Source organism: Sturnira hondurensis, unplaced genomic scaffold, assembly GCF_014824575.4.
Source record: "Sturnira hondurensis isolate 20B ecotype Veracruz unplaced genomic scaffold, ASM1482457v3 Scaffold0015596, whole genome shotgun sequence".
Classification (NCBI taxonomy): Eukaryota; Metazoa; Chordata; class Mammalia; order Chiroptera; family Phyllostomidae; genus Sturnira; species Sturnira hondurensis.
In genome coordinates this window covers 25,213,324-25,236,280 of record NW_028088227.1, presented here as the reverse complement: position 1 = coordinate 25,236,280, position 22,957 = coordinate 25,213,324, and the positions used below count along the sequence as shown (strand labels likewise).

Here is a 22,957-nt window from a genome sequence, read left to right as displayed (position 1 = left end):
GTGAGTGGGGTGTGGCAACAGCCTCGGAACTGCCCGCTCCCCACGCAGGCGGCTGTGCGTGCGTGGCTCAGCGGGATCTCAGGCCCTCTCAGCACCGCAGGTCTCGGCAAAGGCGCCCAGTCCAGCCAGCACCTGGCTTTCCCTAGAGGTCGGGGTCAAAGGGCCCGAGCCCATCTGGTGTGGGCTAGTCCCACGGGCAGCCCAGAGCACCCTGAAGGTGCGACAGGACACGCTCACTGGCCACACACACGAGGGCCATAGTCAGACGGCCAAGACACCAGCCACCCACCCGCGTTAGGTCCACACAGAGAAGCAAGGTCCCCTTAAATGACGCCAGGCAGCAGACATGTGAGTCGGAGTCCTGCTCGGAGCGACCACATCCTCATGGTCTGGTCCCCTGCCAGGCTCCGGGAGGGGCCAGGCCCAGGCCGAGACCCCAGGTGGCCTTGGGCAGATGGTCATTGCTGTCCAGCAGGGGACACAGGCGGGTCCTGGTAGAGCTGTGACCTGGGAGAGCTCCAATGTCCTTTGTGGGACCCCAGGACCGTGCCCCAGCCACACCAGGAGCACGGGGTCCCTCTGAGGCTGCCCCCGGGCCAGCACCCCGGGCTGGTACTCCCCTACTCAGATTGCTTCAAACTCGAAGTCCGAACGGTCTCGCCCATCACCCACCCCCACCAGCACACGCTGGTGGGCTGGCAGACCAAATAGTAAACTCATCCTGGGAGCGTGACATCGGTGTCCTGTCTGTGGTGTGGCCGTGCACTCCAGCCAGACAGACTCAGGGACGGGGCCGCAGGGTGGTGGAGCCATGGACCAGTCAGGGCGAGAAGGAACTTCCACTGAATGGGGCCACCACCTTCCTTCTCTCTGTGTCAGGCCGTCTGTCCCCAGGGGCCAGGGCTTGGCCTCCACGGGGCCATTTACTCCAGGCGGGTGGCCCTGCCACTCTGCCGCAGTCGTATTGTGACAGAGACACCCAGGAGGCAGAAGCTCAAGGCAAGTATGCAGCAACCTGAGACAGGGCTCCCCCTTTTTGCACTCTGTCTCAGGCGTCCGTCCTCACACGAGGCAGATTTTCCAGCAGTAAATGCGTTCGCGGCTCAGCCCAAGTCTCTCTTCACAAACCCACGCTGTGTCCGCACAACGAAACACATTCAGCACGACAGAGAAGGGGGCCCCGAAGTCCCCAAAGACACAAAAGAACCTTCGGTGCCCGTGACTAAGTGGGAGACGCCAGTGTGATGAGGCTGCACACAGAGCGATTCCGGCCATAGGACCTTCTGGACAAGACAACGCTGTGGAGACGTGGAAAGGGCAGTGGCTGCGGGGTCTGGGGGGCTGGGGGGCGCGGCTGCAGCCCCGGGGGTTGGAGGGCAGAGCAGGTGCCCAGTGGGACACTGCCATTACCTGTTTGTCCAAACCCACAGGACTCGTGGCACCGAGAGTGGGCCCCACGTCGGCCACGGACTCCAGGTGACGATGGTGATGTACTGATGCAGGTTCATCGATCGTAACGAATGAGCCACTCTGGGGACAGCAGGGGAGGCTGCGCGCTGGGGCGGGGACAGGGGTGTATGAGAAATCTTTGAACTTTCTGCTCAGTTTGACTATGAACCTAAAACTGCTCTTAAAAAGCAAGTCCATTTAGAAGGACCAAAGTTAAAAAGACACCTGGGCCGCCCCGGGCCAGCGGGACCTTTGGGAGGAGAGGGCACACACGCTCCTGCTAGCTGCAGGGGCAGGCGGCACCTCGGGCCACTTGGGGGTGAGGACCTTGCAGATGACGGACACACGTGCCAGGGGTGGCCACAGCAGCAGGGGAGGGGCGGGGGAGGGGGCTACTGGACACGTGTCAGGGCCGAGAAGACAACCTCTGCATGGGGCGTCTCCTGGGATGAAGGTACAGCTGGCTGCCCAGCTCGACCTTGAACAAGGGGCCAACAACGGCTGACCACTCCCAGGTGGACGCTGTCCGGCCTTCCCACGAGCACAGGCGCTCTTCCCAACCTGCAGGCGCCGTGGCTGAATTCTCTTGTGTCTGTGACCCTTTGGTCTGCCGTCACAGAAGACCACAGACCCGATGAACAACTGAGATTCAGTCCTCACCGTCCTGGAGGCAGGAAGCCCAAGGTCGAGGCACCAGCAAGGTCAGGTACAGGTCTGGCCCCTGGAGCTGGCGGCTTCCTGCTCAGCTTCCTCCTCACCCAGTGGAGGAGCCTGGGCGCGCTGGGTGGGGAAGGGCCTCTCCCTCGGGACACTGATGCGATGAGTACACCTCATTCGTGGGGGCTCCGCCCCCAGGGCCTCAGCACATCCCAAAGGCCTCACTGGCTAACCATCACCCTCGGGGGGTACGACTTCACAACCCGAATTTGGGTGGGGGGCACACACATTCGGACCCCAGTCCTCAGCTCCCCAGCACGGAGGATTCTTGGCCAGTTCAGATGAGACCCTTCATAAAGATTGACTCCATAAAGGCGACCTTTTGTGGGCGGTGCTCTGTGGACGGTGTCCCATCAGGCTGGGTTAGTGAAAGTGCCTTGTTTCTCCACGCTCTCAGCCCGAGTTCTCACATGTGCTCCGTGTGCGGGCAAATATCTGCTGCCCGGGGAGAATCCGAGGTGCACTCAGTTCAGAGATCAGCCCTTGAACGTGGGCGCGGTGGCCTGGACATGTGCTGGTCTTACACTCCGTGTTACACTCCGGGGGGCATGGGAAGATGTAGACCCGTCCTCAGCTCCACGGCTCAGGGCCTGGATACGGCTTGCATTTACCTCCAAGATACCTTCTTTCCTGGCAGATTCCTCCACTACATGTTCGCACAATTCGGGGTTGTGGGGGGGCTGGTAAATCTCGAAGACACGAACTCACCCAGATCCATCACCAGAGCCGGGAGCGAGTGCCAGCCCCCACCAGCCCTGGCTGCCCTGAACATCGGGCTTCGCTGGCTCGTGAGATGGTCCGCACGGGGACAAGCGCCTGGCCCACAGCCGCCCCTCAGCCCAGAAACATCCCTGCTGGGACTGGAGACCAAGGGAATCTCTTCCCCCTCCCCCTCCCTCCCTCCCACCCTTCCTCACCTTTCTCTCACTCTTCTATTCAGTTAAGGTTTAAAAAGTTACTAGGTTCAGAAGAGGCTGAAACTCTCCCTGTCTTCCTCTTCCGAGGCCAAAGCCCCCCACTCCCCGCCTGCCACGCGGGTGTCCCGGGTTCCCAAGCTGACTCCGCCTGAGTCACTCCGCACATTGGATGCAGCACAGCAGCCGAGCTAAAGTCCCCTTGTCACCAGGGGCCGGTTTCACAACCCTGCTTCTGGGAAGAGAATGGAATTCAATTCTATTGTCCCTGCCTGCCTCCCCTTTAAAAAAAAAATAAAGTGCCCCCCCCATGAATACGCAGATAAGAGACTGCACCCTTTTATTCACAAATACTCAAAGGTGTTGCTACATGTTTAAAGTTCTTTTCCAGAAAAGGGTGTTTTTTCTTTTGTGTTTGCCCAGTGTGCTGAGAGTATTGGCAAGGGCCTGGGGCAGCCTGAGGGTGACGATGGTGAGTCAGCGTGGCTGGCACAGGGCAGGCCTCCGAGCGGATGGAGGGCTCATGGGGGGCACCCCATACCCAGGAGCATTAAGATCAGAAAGAGAGTTTGGACCATGGCTGCAGCCCTTTCTCTGGTCCCTCCCGGGTTCGGCCCGAAAATGTGAACCAGAAGGCTGAGTATGAAGAGAGTGATGGCCACCGGCCTGTTTCTGAGATTCCCGAGGGGAGTCCCGTGGAAGGGACAACTGAGGGTCACTATTAGCACTCCTACGCGATGAGCTCAGATTCTGGTTCCAAAACCACCTCAAGGAAGACAGAGGTGACCCGAACGTCTCTCTGGGGCAGGGACAACACATGGTCTCCCGGAACCCAAGGGAGGGGCACACTCTTCAGTCCACCGCAATTTGGCGGCTGGTGGAAGGAGGGCAGGAGTGATGTCAGCCACCTGCAGGCCTCCCGTTCTCGCCCTGAGCGATGCTCCACTCCCTCTCTGTCTCTGTCTGTTGCCCCATGTGGAAGACATGAGGGACAAGGACAGACTCTGGGGACACAGAGAGTGACAGAGGCGTGTGAGGGAAGGAACTGCACAGAACACAGACTCCTGTCTTCCAATGATGCTGGACCACGGCCTGAGCAAGAGGCTGCCCTCTGTTCTGTTCTGCCACCGAAACTGGGTGCTGCTGGTGTCAGCGGCAGGCGACCTGGCCACCACGGTGGAGTGCGTGAGAATAAGGTGACAGGGAGCCCCAACTTTGGGAAGTTGGGGGCAGGGACAAGGAGCCCCCAAATGCCCCCTACCCACCCCACCCTGATTTGGCCTCAGGACAAAGACCCCTGGGGAGACAACAGGTGAAGTTCGCTTTCGTGTTGTCGTTTGCCCAGGTCTGTGGGCGCCAGGGCCGCGCTTTCACAGACGTGCGTGGGGCGCCGCCCAGTAGGCCTCCCCTGGGCCACCTCCAGGCCATTCGGAGAGCAGCTCCAAGACCCCACAAAGAGACTTGCTCCGTCACTCACAGCACACATGAAAATACACAGACCCAGAGAGAGAGAGAGAGGTCCATGGGGCGGAAATGCTCTGGCCCCAGTGGGCAGGGCCTCGTCCTGCAAACCAAGAGGTCCCAGGCTCAATTCCCAGATGGGGTACAGGCCAGGTCCCCACCCCGGGAGTACACAGGAGAGGCAACCGGTCAGTGTCTCTCACATCAATGTCTCTCTCCCTCTCTTTCTCCCTCCCTTCCCCTCTCTCTAAAAATAAGTAAATAAACATTGAAAACACTTCTTGGAACACGCTGTGTTGGACCAAATCACCATCCTGTGATCACACTCGCTGTTTCATTTTGGACACACCTGTCTGGTGGGAGCACCTTCAATCGAAGGTTTCAAATCCCATCACTGTGCACCAACGCCTCAGTCAGTAGCCGGGTGCCAAGCCCAGAAAGCTACTCCGTCCGTGAGGCCTGTCTGGATGGGGTCCGTTTAAAAGTAACTGGGTCACCCCCACTCACCCTGAGCGCCCACATGATCACTGTTTCTTTTCTTTGGGATGCAGAGTGACCCCCAAACCTCAGGGCCACCGGGCGAAAGAGGTATGCGTGCGGTGCATTTGATAACTTAATGCAACTTTTTACTGGCACTTAAAATGCAGATATGAAATCTACACTCGATCTTTCCCACTTGGCATTGACTGGGCTGGTGGCTCCATCCGCACCCCAACAAAAGACTTTCAGAAGCACCTGCGGGGGCTGACCAACCAGAGGGCCCGGCCCGCAGGTGTGGGGGCGGGCAGGTGCCTTTGGGCTCCGGGCTGCTGGGTGCCGTCTGCCCACTCCTGAGATGTGTGGGCCGATCAAGGGCCGCGGGACACGTTCCTGGCAGGAAGGAAGACTTCAGGGCACGCATTGGGGCTTTAGTCAGTTAATTGGAAAATTACGCAGGGTTTCACCGCTCACGGTAACGAAACTGTTTCTGACTCCAGGGTCGGAGTTGGGAGAGTAGCTCGGGGAACCTCGGACAGCTGTTTAGTGTCGTCCCGATGGCTGGACTTGGGGCCAGCGGGCTTTGCTCCCCTGAGGGGCGATGGGTACAGCCATTCCCAAGGCAGTTAGTTATCAGAGCCTTGAAACAGGTGTGAACAGGGGATCCCAAGGCTGTGCCCCTCCACGGGGGCTCAGGGGAGCATTCTGGACAGGTCTGTGCACGAACCCCTTCTTCGGTTTTGCCTTAAGTTAAGGAAACCGCCAGCATTTTCCTCCCCTTGTCCTTCACAGGATCAGGGAGGCGGGAGTGAAGACCACGGCTGGTCTAGCCCGGTGCTCACGCTCGTCCGAACCAGAGGCCCCAGCACACTGCGCACCGGCCTAGGGCTGGCCAACCAGCCCAGCAGGCTCAGCAGGCAAGTGGCCCCAGGGGCCCATGCCCCTCATTCTCCAGGGCCCTCATTTACTCTCCCAGCTCCCTGCCCCCTCTGCACGGGGCACCTTGGTCTGCCCTCACCTCACCCTGTCAGTCTCATCCATTGTCCTATCTCAGAGACATCACCACCGTGACGTTTGAGTAGTCACACCTGTTACCACGAGCCTGTGACACCTACTTTGCTCACTGCCTTCCAGGGCCTTTTCTCTCACTCTGGGCTCTCAGGCTTCTTTGGGGTGGTGCAGTCGGGAAAAACCTGACTCGGGTGTGTCGTGGGTGGGTAGAGGCGAACCCCATGATTCCCAGATTCCGTACTTGCAAATTCTCTAACACATATTCACAAGCCTCAAAACCGATGTGTGCAGAGCTCTCCTGGCCACCCCTGAACGTGCACCAGGCGGGGAACACCTGAGGTGCCGAGTGCGCCCCGGCCCCCCTGGGGGAACGAGGCATCACTCTGCCCTCTGGTCTCAGCTCCTGCAGCCAAGGGTCCTTCTCGTGCTCGATTTCACGTTTTTGTGAAATATAAAATAAAGCAGAAAAACATGCATTTGCTTCTACACGAAGGTAGTGACACTAACACATCTCGGGACGGCGGGCAGGAGTGGGGATCGAATGGCTCCTGGACACGAAGCAGCTGGAACTCAGCTCTGCTCACTCCTGCAGCTGCTGTGACGGGCACCTCGGCCCGGCGGCGCACGGCAACAGCAGCGCACGGCCTCACTGTCTGAGCCCAGGAGCCCCAAACTGGGGTGTCCGCGGGGCCACGCCCAGGCCCCCCGCCCCCCTGAGCACCGAGGGCCCCGGGAGGGTCTGTCCCAGGTCTCCCAGAGGCTCTGGCGGTTCCTTAGCTCGTGGTGCCAGAACTCTGGTCTCACACAAGTTCCCCCGTGCGCACCTGCGTGCAAATTTCCCCTCCTCACAGGGACGAGGTCATTGGGGTGGGGCCTCCTCCATCATTGTTACCTCCGTCTGTCAGCGGCCGGTTCGACCGAAGGTGGGAGGAGCGGACAGACCACCCAGCGACAGTGTGAGTCTGGGGAGCTTCAGCGTGCTGCGGCCACAGTCTGCTCAACAGTGAGGCATCTCTCCCGGAGCCCAGGGGAAGGAAAACACGTGAGGTCAGGGAGGGAACACAAGACAGAAAGTGACACGTCCTGAGAATGAGCCAAAGACAACCATGGGCAGAAAGCGGGCGGCAGAGACAGCGGAAACCTCTCCCAGCCCAGCCACTGCTCAGGGGCGCAGGACGCCCAGCACGGCGGGCGGGCAGACGGGGGGCAGAAACACCGCCCCCGGGCCCTGCCCAGCACCCTGCTCCCCATGCAGAGAGGGAAGGAGAACCGAGCCTTAATGACTAATGAGAACGGGGCACAGGTTTGACCTGTGGGGTCAAACGGCCTTCTGAGCCAGCAGCAAGGGGAAGAAGGTCTAGTGTCTCTGAAATGACAAGAATCACTTCTGACCCAGAGGTAATGACAGGTGACCAACAGCTGAGTGACAGCAAGTGTCAGCCTGGGCTTCTCTTTAACTGACAGAGTCCCCAGGGCTGAAGTGGGCGTCAGCCATACCCTCCCGCCATCACTGAGAAAGGCAGACACAGGGCGGCCGGGAGGGCACAGCTCGGAAGGAGAGGGTGGTCCCTTCTAGGAGGAACACTGAAGGCTCCCCCACCCCCATCCCCGTGCCACCCTGACCCGCAGCCCCTTCAGCCCAACACTCCCCGTCACTTCACCCCAATTCCAGGCGCAGCGCTGGCGGCACCCTCTGTGGACCAGGTCCCCGGCTGAAGCTCCAGGTTCCGGAACCCGCCCCCCCTTCCCCTCTCCTCTCCCAATTTGACTGCTGTTCCTGGTCAAGTCAGAGCGGACTCGGGCTTGCGTTTTGGAGTGAAGGACGTCTTGGCTGCAACTCAGAAAAATTAAGTGGAGGCGAGAAAATGGAAAGGTTTGGGGAACCCAAGTGAGGGTGCAAAAGAAGTCCTCGTAGATTCTCGCAAATTGTCTGTGTCTGGAAAAGTGTCCAGGTGATGGTAGTAAGCATCCCATAAACAGGTAGAGAGATTTCCAGGTGTGCCATTTGCCCGGCAGGCCCCAGCCTGGCCCCAGTGGAACAGCCCCAGTGGATTTCCAAGCACCAGAGCCCAGGCCCAGCCCAGAGCCCCAGATTCAATCAGCCCGGGAGGAGCTGCTGCCGACTGTCCATCTGAAAGGTGTCCCCACGGAGAGTCCAGGGTGAGCCCAGAGGAGTCCCGAGTGGCCAGCCCAGCCCTGGCTTTGTCGGGTGAAGGAAGGTTCTGGGCTGGGGTCTTTCTAGGCCCTCCATATCCTCCTCTTGAGAGCTGATCCCAGGGTAGCACAAGGACTTGAACCAGGACCACGGTTCTGGGCCTGATCTTGGTCCCATCACTAGTAAGCTGGGGACATCCTGGCCAGCCCCTCCCTGTGCCCAGCTGAGGCAGAAGGAGGCAGACACGGGGCTCATCGACCCCTCGGCGGCCCCTGGGCCCCACAGTGGGTCTGCATAGGGCAAACCTGCAGTCCACACAACGCCCCAGTGGCAGGTTCTGTCCAGTTGGGGTGACCCCCTGCAGCCCCCTCCAGTCACAAGGACTGAAGTCGGGGAGGGTTCTAGGCACAGGGGCTGGAGGGGACAGGAGGACCCCAGTCCAAGCGGCAGGGAGACCAGCTGGGGAGGCCACACTCCCAAGAGGCAAGGGAGGCGCCTGCTGCTGGTCCCTCCCCAGGACAGGCCTGGCCGGTGCCAAGAGGTGGGGCCTGAGGCCCCGCCCACCCTGGCCTGTGACCTTGGCCTCTGCCCAGCTGTAGAATTCTGGACCCCCATTGGCCTCCTGAAACCGCTTCTCAGCCTGGAGGCCCAGCCCCACGTGGCCGCTGGGCACCGAGCTGCACCGTGCATGTCACACCCGCACTGGACTCCCCGTCTGTGTGAGCCAGAAAGAGCACACGCCTCCTCACCATCGTTGTCACACGTGTCGGTCGACGCTGATGGTGACGCTTCGGGTGCATTGGGGTGGATACAACGTGCCGTGGAGACGCACGTTTCACCTCTTCTTTTGCTGAGGCATCCACCAGAACATTTAACATCCCCTGCATGGATCGCACCCTATTTCTGTCCTAAAGTCTACACAGTGTCCCTCGCGCCTTGTTTCCCCGGTGATGCTGTGCGACAGTCCAGTGGAGGAAGGTTCCGGGTGCCGGCAACCAGAGCCGCTTGGCCGGCTCCTGGGGCCCCGGCTCCTGGGGCCCCGGCTCCTGTGATGCCAGCGAATGTCCCCCTTGCAGCTCGCAGAAGCACGGGCGCTCCTGGGAAACGCCCGTGCCTCGAGGCTGGCCTGAGTACCGGCAGTTACACCCATTTCCACCCTCACTCCCGGTTCTGAGAGTGAGGCTCTCGGTCAACACCCCCAGACACCACATATGCCACCTAGTTATTCCCCTTCCCCCAGAAAGAGGACGCAGGCTATGGAGTGGACAGATGGCGCACAGAGGACGCTCACTGGAGGCCTCACAGCAGTGGGTGAGGGGCCACGTTCCAGAACGTTCCCCACTGTGCCACGGGAGTCTGCAGTCCCGGTTTGGTCTGCACATCTCCGTCAGACTGCCCTCTGAGGATGAGAGGCCCCTCGGCATGTGTGCACATGTGTGCATGTATGTACACGTGTGTGTCCGCTACACACGGCAGAGCGATCAGTGAGCTTCTGCGTCCCCTTCAGCCAGGCCTTCCTCGCGGTGACAACCTGGGGCCATGGGGGGGTCACGTGTGCTCCATTTCCAGGGCGGACCCTTTTGTTCGAGGTCCAGCTTAGCTTGGACCCAGGCCGGTGGGACCTGAGTTGCATGTGGGGTCTCCATGCTGCATTTCCCACCATGAAGAAAACCCTTAGCTCCAGGGACTGTCCAGGCCTTTAAGGGAATGTTCTGGAAAGCAGGAAGGAGGAAGTAAAGGTCGTTTTGTGGAGGACCGGTGGCCCTGGGCGTAGGACCCGGACGACTGGCTTGGCTAAAAGCCGGGCCCTCAATGTGGGCTGGCGCTGGGCAGCGTGTGAGGAACCTCCCGGCGTTCACAGGCCGGGAGTCCGGGGCTGGCTACAGTGCCGTGGGTTTTTTTTAAAGATCTTTAACCCGCAGTGCAGCCTGTGTTGATGAGAGCAGGCGGAAGCACGGAGGGAAAGCCAATAAAACGACCATGTGATGAGAAAAGCTGGCGTTCGCCGCCCGGGAAGGAGCCCCTGGGAGGGACTGTCTCACTGAAGGGCTTTCCCGCTCCGTCATCAAGGCGTCTGCTCCCGGGAGGAAAGGCACTCGGGACGGTCACTGCTGTCCTGCAGTATCACAGCTGTGCTGACAAAAAGAGAAGCTCTTGCCCTGAGTGGTGTGGCTCAGTGGACTGAGCGCTGGCCTGAGAACCAAAGGGTCGCTGGTTTGATGCCTAGTCAGGGCACAAGCCTGGGTTGTGGGCCGGGTCCCCAGTAGGGGGCGCATGAGAGGCAGCCACACACTGATGTTTCCCTCCCTCTCCTCCCTTCCCTTCCCCTCTCTCTAAATGTAAAAAGGGAAGCTCTTGCAAGAGGACGCCCTCATTACATGGGTCTGTTACATACATACACAGAAAGAGATGGATGGACAGTCAAATGTGTGATGTGTGTATGTGTGTGTGCTGTGTGTTTCTGTATAAGGAAGATACATTGTCAAGGACATTCTCATTCTAACGCAGGAAGCCACGGTCATGTCAAAGACATAATGGCCTTTGCTTAGGAACACGGTGCCTTGTGGGAAGGGTGTGAAGGGATGGCGCTGTGATTTGTTGATGTGAGCAGAGTCTGCAGACCCACGTTCTCCCGGCCGCCGTGGGAGGGCGTGAGGAGCAGAGCAGCGCCCCCCGGGGCGCGCTTGCGGCGCCCACTTCAGCATTAAATCTGAACCGGTTCTGACCGGTGTGGGTTACATGGGCGTCAAGAGCCACACGGTAGAGGTGTGGGTTTTTTGAACAAAACTGTTAAAGTGCCCAGATTCAGACGGACTGAGTCACGAGCCTCTGCAAGCGCACTCATTCCTGCCGGTGCCGCTCGCTCTTCTGGAAACAACGCTGGATCTCCTCTGCGTTTGGCAGAGAAAAATATTTTGATTAGAGTAGCGACCTGTGTGAAGGTGGGGGGCTGGGGACGGCAGGCTCTGGCAGTGGGGGGCTGGCCTGGGGCTGGCCGCCTCGGAGCAGGGCGTAGGGGCACTTCACAGGGACCTTCCGTCGGCGCTCAGCCCGCCCTGATTGGTGTGTGACACCTGGCACAGAGTGGGGACGACGGCCACACGGAGGTGTCACGGGGCGGACTCCCCCGCACAGTGAGCACGCTGTGAGGGAACACGTCTCTGCGGACAGCATCACATGTGGCACGGAGGGGAGCACAACCCTTCGCACGAATGTCAGCTTGTGCGGGTGCGTGCCCGTGCGAGTGCGCACCTGCTTGCCTGTGTGCTGGTGTGCCTGCGTGTGCAGAGTCGGTGTGGCCGCACTAGGCCAGCTGGCCTGAGGCGAGCACCGTGGGGACATCTCCAGGTTTGCCAAACTCGACTCTGGTGTTTAAAAAAGCTGCCCCCTTCCTCAGGCTCCAAATGTGTAGAAAGCAAAACGAGGCAAGCTGGCTGGCCTGGCCGAGCTCCCCAGCCCCAGCTCAAGGGCCAGCACGCTGTGTGGTGCCTGTTCCGCCCAGGGCAGCGCGTTGGGCAGCATCTCTGCGCTCCGTCCCCTGGGGCAGCGACGATAAAACTGCCTCCAGACATTGCCAAACATCCTGGGGGGTGAGAGGCGCAAAATCTCCCTGGACCGAAAGCCAGCGCTTCAGACTAAACGTTGGACGAGCTCACTTTTCCCAGAGCAAAGAGCCACGCTATCGGGACCACCTGGCACTTTTGGGGAAGGTCCGCCCCCTTCCCCTGCCTGGAACAGCTGGAGAGAAACAGACGTCTGAGACAGACAGGCAGACCTTCTGCTTCAGAATGTGGGTTCATGGCTTTCGGGAGCCATAAAACAATATATTTTAAAATCCCCCTGGAAAAAATCCTGGAGTACCTAGCTCCAAGGAAAGAAAGGTAAATCAGAAAAGAGAGGCCTTCACACTTGAACTTGGGGTTTAAAGAGGCAAACAGACCACAAGGCCTGCTCTGCAACACCAGGCACAGTGCACTGTGATCCACCCAGGCAGTGTCCTGCAGCCTACGGCCTGCAGTCTCAGGCCCTGCTCACGCCCAGGCCATGGGGCCCGCGGACCTGCCCTCACCTCGGCCTCGTCGGCGCTGGCAGGTGTGTTCAAGCCTTCCAGCCTCAGAGTTCCAGCCTGAACTTGGATCCCAGCACGCCTATTTTTAATACAAGAGGGCCGATAGAACCATGTGCACTCCTTAAGCGCAGCCTCCCAGGGCTGTAGAAACTGGCCTCCAGGTTCAAGGCCGCTCTCCCGTTTCCACCTGTCTCCCATCGGACGGGCGGAGAGGGGAGGGCTGGTGGCCACGTCTGCTTGTGCCGAACCATGCGGTGCACTGATTTACATGATTCCTGAGCCTGAGAACTTCAGGAGCCGCTTCCCACGAAAAGAGTGAAAACCTAAATCGAGAGAAAGAAAGACGGGCGGTGGGGGGGAGCATGCTCTTCTCAGACCCCGACCCCAGCCCTGCAGGCTGTGGGGGGCAGGCCCGGTGCAGGCCCTCGCAGGCGGAAAGGGCTGTTTCACCCCGAGTCCGCCCCCACATGGCAGGGGGAGAGAGGCTCATTCGCAATCATCAGAGGAACGCTGACAGACCCGAAGCAGGATTACATTCTATTATACCCGTCTGAGTTAAAGATCCTTTTCGGAGATTTCCTTCGTTTTCTTCCTCCCTGCCCCTCCAGCTCCAAATGAGGCGATTTGTATTCATGGGACACCTCAGGCAGACGTGAAATCAGACAGTTTGCAAACACACACTTCAGATCCAGGGGCCTGTGTTTGGCATTTGACCGTTGCCTGGCTCTGTGTGGGGACAGCTCCGCCCACGGCTTGAGGCGTGCCTGAGGCACCGGTTCCTCCCCATGCTGCCCTGCTGGGCGCGCTCAGGGGCCGCCTCCCGAGCGAGCCTAGGACACGGCTGTGCTGAAACGTAGGTGCGGGGGGGCGGGGCTGCAGACGCACCCCTAAGCCCTGGCTTCTGAGCTCTGCGTTTGGAGCCACGTGGAGAATTCGACCTGCCATGCCAGTTAGTCGTCCTGCAACTCCGGTGATGTGCGGCCGGGAGCCCACTGACGACACACTGAGACGGGCGTTTCCCATACCCAAGTAGCCTGGGGCCCCACGGAGCACAGCCTCTGGCATCAAAAAGACTGGACACTTCCTGTTCTTTCACACGGAACCCCCATCGGGCAGTCCCCTGGGGAGGGGTCTCGGGTCCCCCCGGCTGGAGCTGAGCCAACGACAGGGTGAGGTGTTGCAGAGGCGCCTCTCTCAGGGTGACGGGGAGGGACGGCCCACTCTCAGGAGAGAGACAGCAGGGTGTGGGTGAGGGGCACGAGACATTGCTCCGAACCTTTGCTCACCACTTCCTTCCTTCATATCTCGGTCTTTCCTCCTGACTTGGTATCCTTCTCCACGAAGCCCATCCTTTAGAAGCTCTCGCAGTGAGGGTTCATCGCAGTGAACACAGCCACCCGCTCTCAGAGATAGTTTAGCTAGGTATACAGTTCTGCATTGATAGCTGCTTCCCCCCCCCTCAGAAACTGGAAAATATTTGATTGGCTTCCAGCTCTCACTGTTGTTGCAAACTTTATACATAATGTTTCTCTCTCTTTGATTATTTTAATTCTATCACATTGTTTTTCGTATTTTATGGTTTTAATAAAATAGGCATCAATTTATTTTCATTTCACTTGCTTAGAATGCTGAATCTAAATTTTTCACTAATTCTTAAAAACGGACTCCCAGATGGTATGGCTTTGAGGGTTGCCTCCCCTTCCCTTTCCCGGCCTCTCTTTCTAGAACGCTGATAATTGCTCAGCCTTCGCTCTCTCCTCCGTGACGCATAAACCTCTTTCTCTGTGTACTGTTTTCAGTCTTTCCCTCTTCTGCTGCATTCTGGGTCATTTCTCCAGCTTTACTTCAGTTCACGGTTTCTCTCTTCCGAGGAGTCTACTCTGTCCATCCAGCTCTTGATTTCGTGACCGCAGTTGCCATTACCACAGCAGTGCTAGTACGGTCAGTGGACACACTTGCTAATTTTCCAAAAATGCCCACTCCTCCTTTGCAGCCGTCCATTCCTCCTTCGTGTTTCAGATTCCCTCTTTCACTTATTTATTTTTGTTTTAAATTCCCTCCATTATTTTTACTGCCATTTTTACTGCTGACGGCTGCTCACACACAGCAGTTTTGGACCGAGTGTTCCTAGCAGCAGGATTTCACCTCTAAGAACCTTGCGGGGTTTGTGTTGGTGACGTCTCTATGCAGAGGGTATTTGTGTGTCTGGTTTTGCCAAGGGCCCTGGGGCACACCCAACCTGGGACAACCCGGCCAGCTTCTCAGCTTGGATTTCCTGGTACGGGTAATGTGAATTCAAAACCCAGGCCGCTAAAAAGGCAGGCCTGCGGTGACGTATTCTCGGGGAGGGGGGTGTTGTTTTTTTCTGCAGCCCTGAGCCCAGGCTGAGACAAGTTTCCTTGCATCTTTCTGGGCAAGAAGGCCGATCTGTTTCTCCCCCACCATTTTATGAGTGTTTTGTCCTGCCCAGGTCCTGGCTTTCCATAGGAATCCTCATTCCAAGGCCCCCTGCACGTTGGTCTGAAGCCTGGTCTCTCGCCCTCGTGGTGCTGTCAAATCCTGGTTGTAAAGGCCATCGAAAGGCCCCCGTGTAACCACAGGGTCGGTGCCCGCTGGCCTCTCCAGTGCTCAGCCTGGAGTCCCCTTCATTTTTGTTCCTCGGGCAGGCCTTGGATTTGGTTACTCGTTCCTGCGTTTAGAGAGTGTCTGTTGCCTGTCACTCAGCAGCCGTCGGTGTTCTGTTGGAGACGTGACTTCAGAATGCCCGTTTCACCGAGTGACCAGAACGGGCTGCAGGTTCTACCCGGTCGTCAGTTCCTGGGGGCTGCCCGGTGCTGCTTCGGACAGGGTGTGGGGCGGACGACACCGGTAAGTCGGGGGGGGAGGGGGCTCGTAGATGAAAAGATCAGCATCGCAGAGTTGGCATCGCTCTAAATTACTCGTAACTTACTCGTTTTAGTACGAGTCAGTCTGCCTGGGTTCAAAGCCTCCAAAATTACTCAGCCTCTCTTTGCCTCCGTTTCTCCAACGTATTGTAATAGTAGCCCCTTCGTAGGGCTGTGAGGGTTTGAGTGAGTCAGTAAACAAAGTTCTCAGGCCTGTGCCTGGTGCAGCATGGGTCTGTGGGCTTGATACCCTGAGTGTTTTTAACCCACCCACTTCTCTTCCTTGTGCGGAGGGGAGCCGAGTAAAGAAGTCACCGTCTACGCCGGGCCAGAGTTTTAACTGAGATGGTGCGGACGGAGGGGCTGGCGAAGGGCTGGCAGAACTAGGGGCCGCCCCCTTCGGGGGAAGGAGAAGCTCAGAGAGAACAGACTAGTCCCATGGCCGGCCACCCCTCCCATCTCAGGTTCTCCTTCCAGGACTAAGATCTCAGTGTGTCTCGGTTTACATTATTAAGGAAGGCTATTTCCTTCCAGAAAGCCACAAACACACCAGCATCATTAAAATAGTGACCTGGTATCACACAACTTCAGAGCTGGTTTGGCCCTGTCTCCCAGGGTCATTACTTAGCTTGAATGATAAGGGTACAGATCTGTGAAACCAGACGGGTGCTGGGTTCGAGTCCTGCCTCTAAATTCCCCTAGCAGTTGTGGGAGGGTAGTCGGGGCAAGGTAGGGGGCAGGTGGTTACCAGAGAACAGAAGTGGTCCCACAGGCATCACCCCAAAGGGGCGCCTTTTCAAGAACTTTGAAGGTGTTGACCGCGTGACTTGAGGGAGTCCACTGGCCTCTAAATCTTTAAAATGATGAACCCATCAGTAAGAACATTTTGAGAACACATCTCTAACATAGGTACATTTACTTATAAATTATGTACTGTTATACTGTCAATTTATATGTTAATCATAAGAAAAACAGCTCCTTTTAAGATGGAAAAGAAAAGAGAAAAGAACAGAAGTTGAAGCCCATCCCTCCTGCACCCACGGGGTGGCCATGGGCAGGCCTCCTCTCTGCAGAGAGAGAGACAAAGATGCCGAAGGGAGGAACCGGAAAAGGTCAAGGTCAGTCCGCTCCGTGCGCAGCTGAAACGTGCTGGACATCCCAGGAGCTCACAGACGGTGCCCAGATGTGCACCCATGCCACCTCGGGAGGTCAGGTCACCACTCTGAGGCCGGGACTCATGCTAACCTGTGCCTCACGCTCAGCCCCGCAGGTTCCTGGGGGGGGCACCACGCTACGCGATGCTCACTTTCCCCCTCACCTCCCTCCCCCAAACCCTCGCCAGCCTGCCCTTCCCAGGAGCCGTTGCCAGTGGGACCACTCGCCTGCCCGACTGCTCTCTGCCACAGGTCACTGTCCCAACGTGGTTCCTTCCCCCAGGAACAGCCTGGCAGGGTCAGGCGCGTGGTCCTCCCCTGTCCTCTGTGGTGGCCGGACAACACCTCCCAATGTCCGATCTGTTAGTCTTTGGTTCAAGCTGGCTTTTCACACCATAAAGGCTTTGAAAGTGAAGACAGTCCCTGAATGAAGGGACGAGGTGACATGTGTGTGCACATGTGTGATGGGGTGCAGTGACAAGTGCACAGCTGGGACGGTGCCACCCTGGTCTCCCTGGTGGTGAGTGCAGGGGAGAAGCGAAGGGACACCGGTCACACCCACGTGCCCATGGCTGAGCTGATGCTCCTGAGAGCCGGATTCTCCACTCTGGCTGGCACCGGCAGGGCCCGGGGGGCCTTTCAAATAGAGGCCAGCGCCTGCCCCTCCCCAGACCGGGGGAGTCCCAGGCTCTGGGGGTGTTGAGCTGCCCCCACTGGTTTAGACACGGGGGTCGCTCTGGCAGGCAGCCAGGGCTGGGGCCTGCTGCTTAACAGACCGGGGAGGTTCACTGCCCCTTCGGTGGGCAATTCTGACCCCCTACAGGGACCTAGTCCCCACCCTCACCCGAGATCAACTGAAATGCCATCTTTCTACATTCTGAAGTTCTAGGTTGGAAGCCTGAGGAGCCAGCTTTATTTGCCGGACTGCGGAGGTCTGCTAACAAGAGCCCCCCTCATTGCGGCTGCCTCGGGCAGGGACGAGGGCACCAGCCACCGTGCAGTCACCTTGGTTTGAGGTCTGGGGACATTCGGGACAGGGGAGGTTTTGACGGCCACCTGCTCTCCTTGGTCCTCATCTCCTCGCCTCCGCTTCCCACATCCTTGGCCATGCCCCACGTGTAAACACACGCTCACCACTTCCATGGAGTGGGAATGGGAACTGTTTCCCACACTTTCCTCCCCCACCCCCACCCACTCCGAAGCCCATCCATCACTTGGGCCTTCTGTGGGACGAGAGAAAAGGAATAGGAGAGAGAGAATAAGAAGCAGGGAGAGAAGACCCTGCCTGTCCTCACCAGAGAGAAAACAGAGATTAAAACCACCACCAAAAAAAAACCCCACCAAAAACCTGAACAACAACAGAGAGATGGCAAGCTCAGTGCAGGGACACAGCAAAGCATCACTCTCGGAGGCCAGGCCAAAGGTGGAGAGAGGGCCCCTGCCTCTGACGGCCAGAACCAAACGGAACCCCTTCCTCCTCTCGCCCGAGCCCCTGCCTTGTGTCTGGGCAAAGGCAATGCTGATGCTATAGTTCTTTTCCTTCTCCTTCTTTTCAATCTGTGATCAATTTTGACCTCTCAAGCCAAATCCCCAATGTGGGAATGCAGTCCAAAGCAGAGAGCCCACGCCCAGAGGGAAAGGGGACGGACGCCCAGGTCCCTAACTCTGCCCGCCTGAGAGCAGAGTTAGGGACCTGAGGCCCTGATTCCATGTGAACTGCCAAGGCCTCCCTGGGATGTGTTTTTAATGCAGTGACGGTGGGTGGCTTTGGGTGGCTTTCCAGCGGCCCTGGCAGCACCTCAGTGTCTTCAGGGAGGAGGGAGGAGGGGTGTGGGGAGGCTGTCTCCCAGCAAGCTTAGAGGCCATCAGCGCAGGTCACGAGCACATCGGGGCAGGGGCACCCTGTAGCCTTGGAATGAATCCCCAGGGCAAAAAAAAAAAATCAGTGACCCAGGCGGAGGCCCCAGCAGAGCCCCAAAGACTGAAGTGACTTCCCCAGACTCTGCGTTGCAAACCTCCTGTGCCGCGCAGACAACCCCAGGCCCTCAACACCCAGCACTCTCTCTTTTTTTTAAAGATTTTATTTATTTATTTTTAGAGGGGAAGGGAAGGAGAGAGAGAGAGAAATATCAATGTATGGTTGCCTCTCGTGGGTCCCCTGCTGGGAACTGGCCTGCAACCTAGGCATGTGCCCTGACTGGGAATCGAACCTCAGTTATTTGGTCCACAGGCCCGCACTCAATCCACTGAGCTACACCAGCCAGGGTCCCAGCACTCTCTCTTAAGTGGATGAGCCGTCCTGCCTCCACCCCCTCCTCTCAAGGTGAAAGGGGTCCCAAGCTTGCCCAGCCTCCCCCAGTTTCGGTGTCTGACAACATCCCCTTGTTTGTAAGAACAGATGTCTTCGTTGCCCACGCTGCTCTCCCGCGTGGATTTACAGCTGTAAGTCTCCTCGGGGGCAGAGGCCACAGCCACACTCACATGTCCAAGTTCACAGGAAGGAACAGGGCAGCCTGTCCCCAGGGGAGCAGGCACCGGGCTTGAAGGCCCCTGGAGGGGGTGGGGGTGGGGTGGAGTCAGGTGACCCAGACCCACTGCCTGAGCTAAATGACTCTACTGGACACTCAGCCTGTGGTCCCTGGAGCTTAGGGGTTTTGCTCAAGGCTGCGCTTCACGTGGTGAGAAGGCCCCTAAAGGTTCGTTAAGTTTCAGGTCAAATTAATCAGCTTTGAGAGGCTGCATTTCCCCCCAAGCCTTTTCTAGCATTTCGTGATGCCACGCAACATAGGATTTAGACTCCAACTTGAGTGTGTCTAGGGTTCCAGAGGACGTTGGTTTTCCCCCCCTCCCCTCCCCCCCCCAGGCCCCCTGACGCTCCGCAGCCTGCAGGTCTCTGGAGAGCGAGGGCGTTGGATGAATCCAGCAATACCGCCCCCTACCGCCGGCCGGGAGTTTTAAATCCTGCGCTGGAGGTTCCCACCGAAAGCTGGAGGAGATTCCTTTTCCCATGTATGTCATTTAGGAAACTGGCATCAAAGCATTCATTTCCCTGGGGCACGCCTCCCCATTCCACAGCTCAAGTTCACCCTCTGTAACAGTCGCTACATGTGGACACTTCCAAGCTGGGGTGGTAACCCCAGACGCCACAAGTGCCCGTAATCTGTGCAAACAATCAAACGGCTACAGAGCAGTTCACCTAAAGCAATATTTGTTCAGTTGCAACAGTGTCGCCGAAAGGGCCTGAGGCTCTCGGTTCCTCCCTCACTGCGTGCAGAGCCTGAGGAGGCTGGATTCAGAACTGCTCTCCATGGCTCAGGTCAGCAAATAGAGACCTTTTCTAGCAGCCAAGAAAGTTCTATTACAGAAAAAAAAAGTCAATAGCACTGGAAAAGCATTTCCCTAGCACATTCACCCCGGCGCTCCGACCCTGTGGTGTTCAATTCTAAAGGCGACGGTTTGCTTGCCAAATAGGCATATCTTGGCTTCCTTTGCTCAGTAGAAACTCTGCCTTGATATTAAATATTCAGAGAAAGGAACCTCTGACCTAAGAGCTCTCGGCTAACAATGACATTCTCTGTAAGTGAACTAGAAACCCAACTCAGCCTCTGGTTTGCCAGTGCTCTCTGCTACATACTGGTCAGTCTACTGCACAGAAGGGCTGGGGGCTGGCTCCCGTCCCCACACTTTCAATGCAAAAGACCCTGCAGGCAGGGCCCCCCAGGAACGTGCAAAGCCTGGACTCGCAGAAGATGCTGGAACTTGGGAGATGGGGCACAGCACAGCCCCCTGAGCTGGCAAAGGGTGAAGGCTGGCCAGAGGGAGACCACGGCGGTCACAGCTGCGAGGATGTTCGGTTCGCTAGGCAAGGGCAGCGGGGGACACGGAAGGCAGCTCCGGTAGCTGTCATCTGCCCAGAAAGTGCTCATGTCACCTGAGTCTCGGCTCTGTTCTCTAAGCTGCTGCTCACCTCTCCACCCGACCTTCCATCCCTCGGCTTTCCTCGGGCCAGGTGGCACAGACTTCAGGTCAGGTGAACCCTGGGCTTGTCTCCCTGTGTGGGTGCCTAGAGACTGGCCAGGGTGCAGGGGACTGTGTGGGCGGCACCCCCAGTGCTCCCTTCCGACCACAGCACGTGTATCTCCCAGTGCTGGGCAGCTGGAGGCTGAGCTCAGGGCCTCCAGCCTACAGGCATCCATCAGAGTCGAGCGGCTGATGCTGGGAGGTCGCGGTCAACAGCACGGGGACAAACTCCAAGTCCATTACCCACCCTTCCATCTGGGGGTGGAGAATGTGCCTCCACAGGCAGGTAGAGCCACCGGAGCGCCCCTGCCACCACCCCACACGCAGCCACCTATGCGCTAAGGGCTGGCAACAGGCAAGAAAACTGGCTATGAGCGCACCCCAACTTTAATCCAACTCTGGCGAGCCCCGTCGGGCGACTGCCCCTGGCCCGGGGCTCACCTGGGCGCGCCAAGGCGCATCGCGACGGAGGACGCTTCTTACCGGAGAAGTCCGAGAGCGCCGTGATCTCTCTGGAGCAGACCAGGACGGTGCAGCAGAGGAGGCGCAGGAGCCGCCCGGGTGGCTCTACCTGCCTGCGGAGGCCGGGATGCTGCGCCGGCTGGGGAGCGGGCGGTGGGCGCGCGGGTCCGGGCAGGAGCATGTTGCGCGGCGCGGCGGGGCGCGGCAGCGGGCCCAGGACGCGCCGGGGTTTACTGGGCTGAGGGTTGCGTCACATGGCCGGGCGAGTTGGTGGCCGGTGGCTCCGCGGCCCCCCGCCACTTCCCCGGCTCTGCCCGCACCGGCTCCCCAGCGAAGGGGAGGGGGCGGAGAACTGGGGCGGGGCGAGGAGCCCAGGGAAGGATCCGCGTAGTTTCCCCGAGAGGAAATCTCCGCTACGGCCGCCGCGCGGGAGGAAACGAGGGGGGCCGAAGGGAAAGTGTAGCTCCTTGCGCCCCGCGGCTGCGGGGGGCTGGTCCCTGGCACGATGCCCGCCGTGGAGGGTGCCCCCAACAGCGCTCCGAGGACTGCGCAACTAGAGCGCCTTTCACTCCGGGTCCCCGCCCCTGAGCCGGCCTGGCACCCCTGGCCCGGCCCGCGCTGGCTTGGTGCCAGCCTCGCCCTGGCCGCGGGAGCAGGGCGGCCGGTGCCCGTGACGCACTTTGGAGCCAGCGCCGCGCGGTGAGCTTGGGCGCCCCGGGGCGGGGCCGAGGCCCGGGCGGGGGCTGCCGGAAGGTGGGGTCCTAGAGGTGAGACATGGACATCCCTGCGACCCTTGCAGAATCACCAAGCACGTAGTCACCCCCATTTCACGGAGGAGGAGACTGAGACCCCGATCGCTGTCCAAGTTTACGCAGTAGGACGGGAATGAGCCGCGACGGGGGCGGCGGCGCGGGGGGGGGGGCGCCGGAGAGAGGATGGGCGTGTCAAAGCGTGTCAGATGGCTCCGGAGCCGGTCTCCCAGGGCCCCGGCTGACTGCACACTTCCTCTGGGCACTGGCTCTGCGCAGCTCTTAGAGGACCTGACACCGGACCGACATCAACGGCCGCCGTTGGGCTAATAATCGGGCTTTGTTTTAAAATAGGCCACAGCATCTCCCTGAACTTCTTGATTACGCGAAATGTGCCCCCCGAGTGGACACTCAGTCCGTGGGCGAGGTGCGCACTGAGCTACCGGGCTGGGCAGGGAGGGGGACGGAGGACAGAGCACGGAGGCTTCGTGGCCCCGCCGGCTGCGGCTCCCTGGGCCGCAGCTCCCCAAACCCCGCGGACGGCGCGGGGTGTCCGAGCGGGGTGGGGGGTGCCGACAGGAGGGAGGAAGGCTGGGCCCGGGCGCTCGGCACAAAGTGTCCCCGAACACCGCGAGGAGGCCTGCCAAGTTCGCGGCGGGCCTGACGCAGAAACGTAGCTAATGAGGTCCAAGGGTGGGACCAGGCACGCTGCCCCAGCCACCAGCTGCGAAGGCTCTGCGAAGGCTGCGCAGTGGGGCAGGGAGGCCTCCCAGGAGAAGACAAGGCGCGCCCNCGTGGCCCCGCCGGCTGCGGCTCCCTGGGCCGCAGCTCCCCAAACCCCGCGGACGGCGCGGGGTGTCCGAGCGGGGTGGGGGGTGCCGACAGGAGGGAGGAAGGCTGGGCCCGGGCGCTCGGCACAAAGTGTCCCCGAACACCGGGAGGAGGCCTGCCAAGTTCGCGGCGGGCCTGACGCAGAAACGTAGCTAATGAGGCCCAAGGGTGGGACCAGGCACGCTGCCCCAGCCACCGGCTGCGAAGGCTCTGCGAAGGCTGCGCAGTGGGGCAGGGAGGCCTCCCAGGAGAAGACAAGGCGCGCCCCGCCACCTGTGGGACCCTCTTAGAGGTGGCGGCAGGGGTCCCAGAGAGTTGGGTGACCCTGGGTCCCACACGGGGCTCCAGCAGAGGCTGTCTGGCGGAACTGGGCTCCGGGTCCAACAGCTTTTGTTGAGTAGCACCTCGTCTGCGAGGCCCAATGATTTTTAAAGTCCTTAGCCTTCTCAATAACCCAGAGACATTACGGGTGTGTGCTTTCCGGGTTGAGGAAACTGGGGCGGGGAGGAGGGGGCGGGGGTGAGGACGCCTAGCACTCAGGAGCCACTCAGTGAGAAACCCTGGCCTGAACTCAGGCGGTTCTGGGGCTTGCTTCGCATCCAT

General features: G+C 59.3%; 1 protein-coding gene across 7 annotated transcripts in view; it reads right to left on the bottom strand.

The window, feature by feature from the left end:
- The window catches only part of EVA1C (eva-1 homolog C), a 47,382-nt gene extending 26,049 nt beyond the window's left edge, over window positions 1-21,333 (bottom strand). The window contains exon 1 of one of the 7 annotated variants that reach the window (XM_037065272.1): window positions 20,754-21,333. In XM_037065272.1, coding sequence (XP_036921167.1) covers window positions 20,754-20,955 — 202 coding nt within the window. In that variant the 5' untranslated portion in view covers window positions 20,956-21,333. The remainder of the gene's footprint in view (window positions 1-20,753) is intronic. The other 6 variants (XM_037065268.1, XM_037065267.1, XM_037065266.1 and 3 more) reach the window with 6 other exon arrangements.
- Between the last annotated feature and the right edge of the window lie 1,624 nt (window positions 21,334-22,957).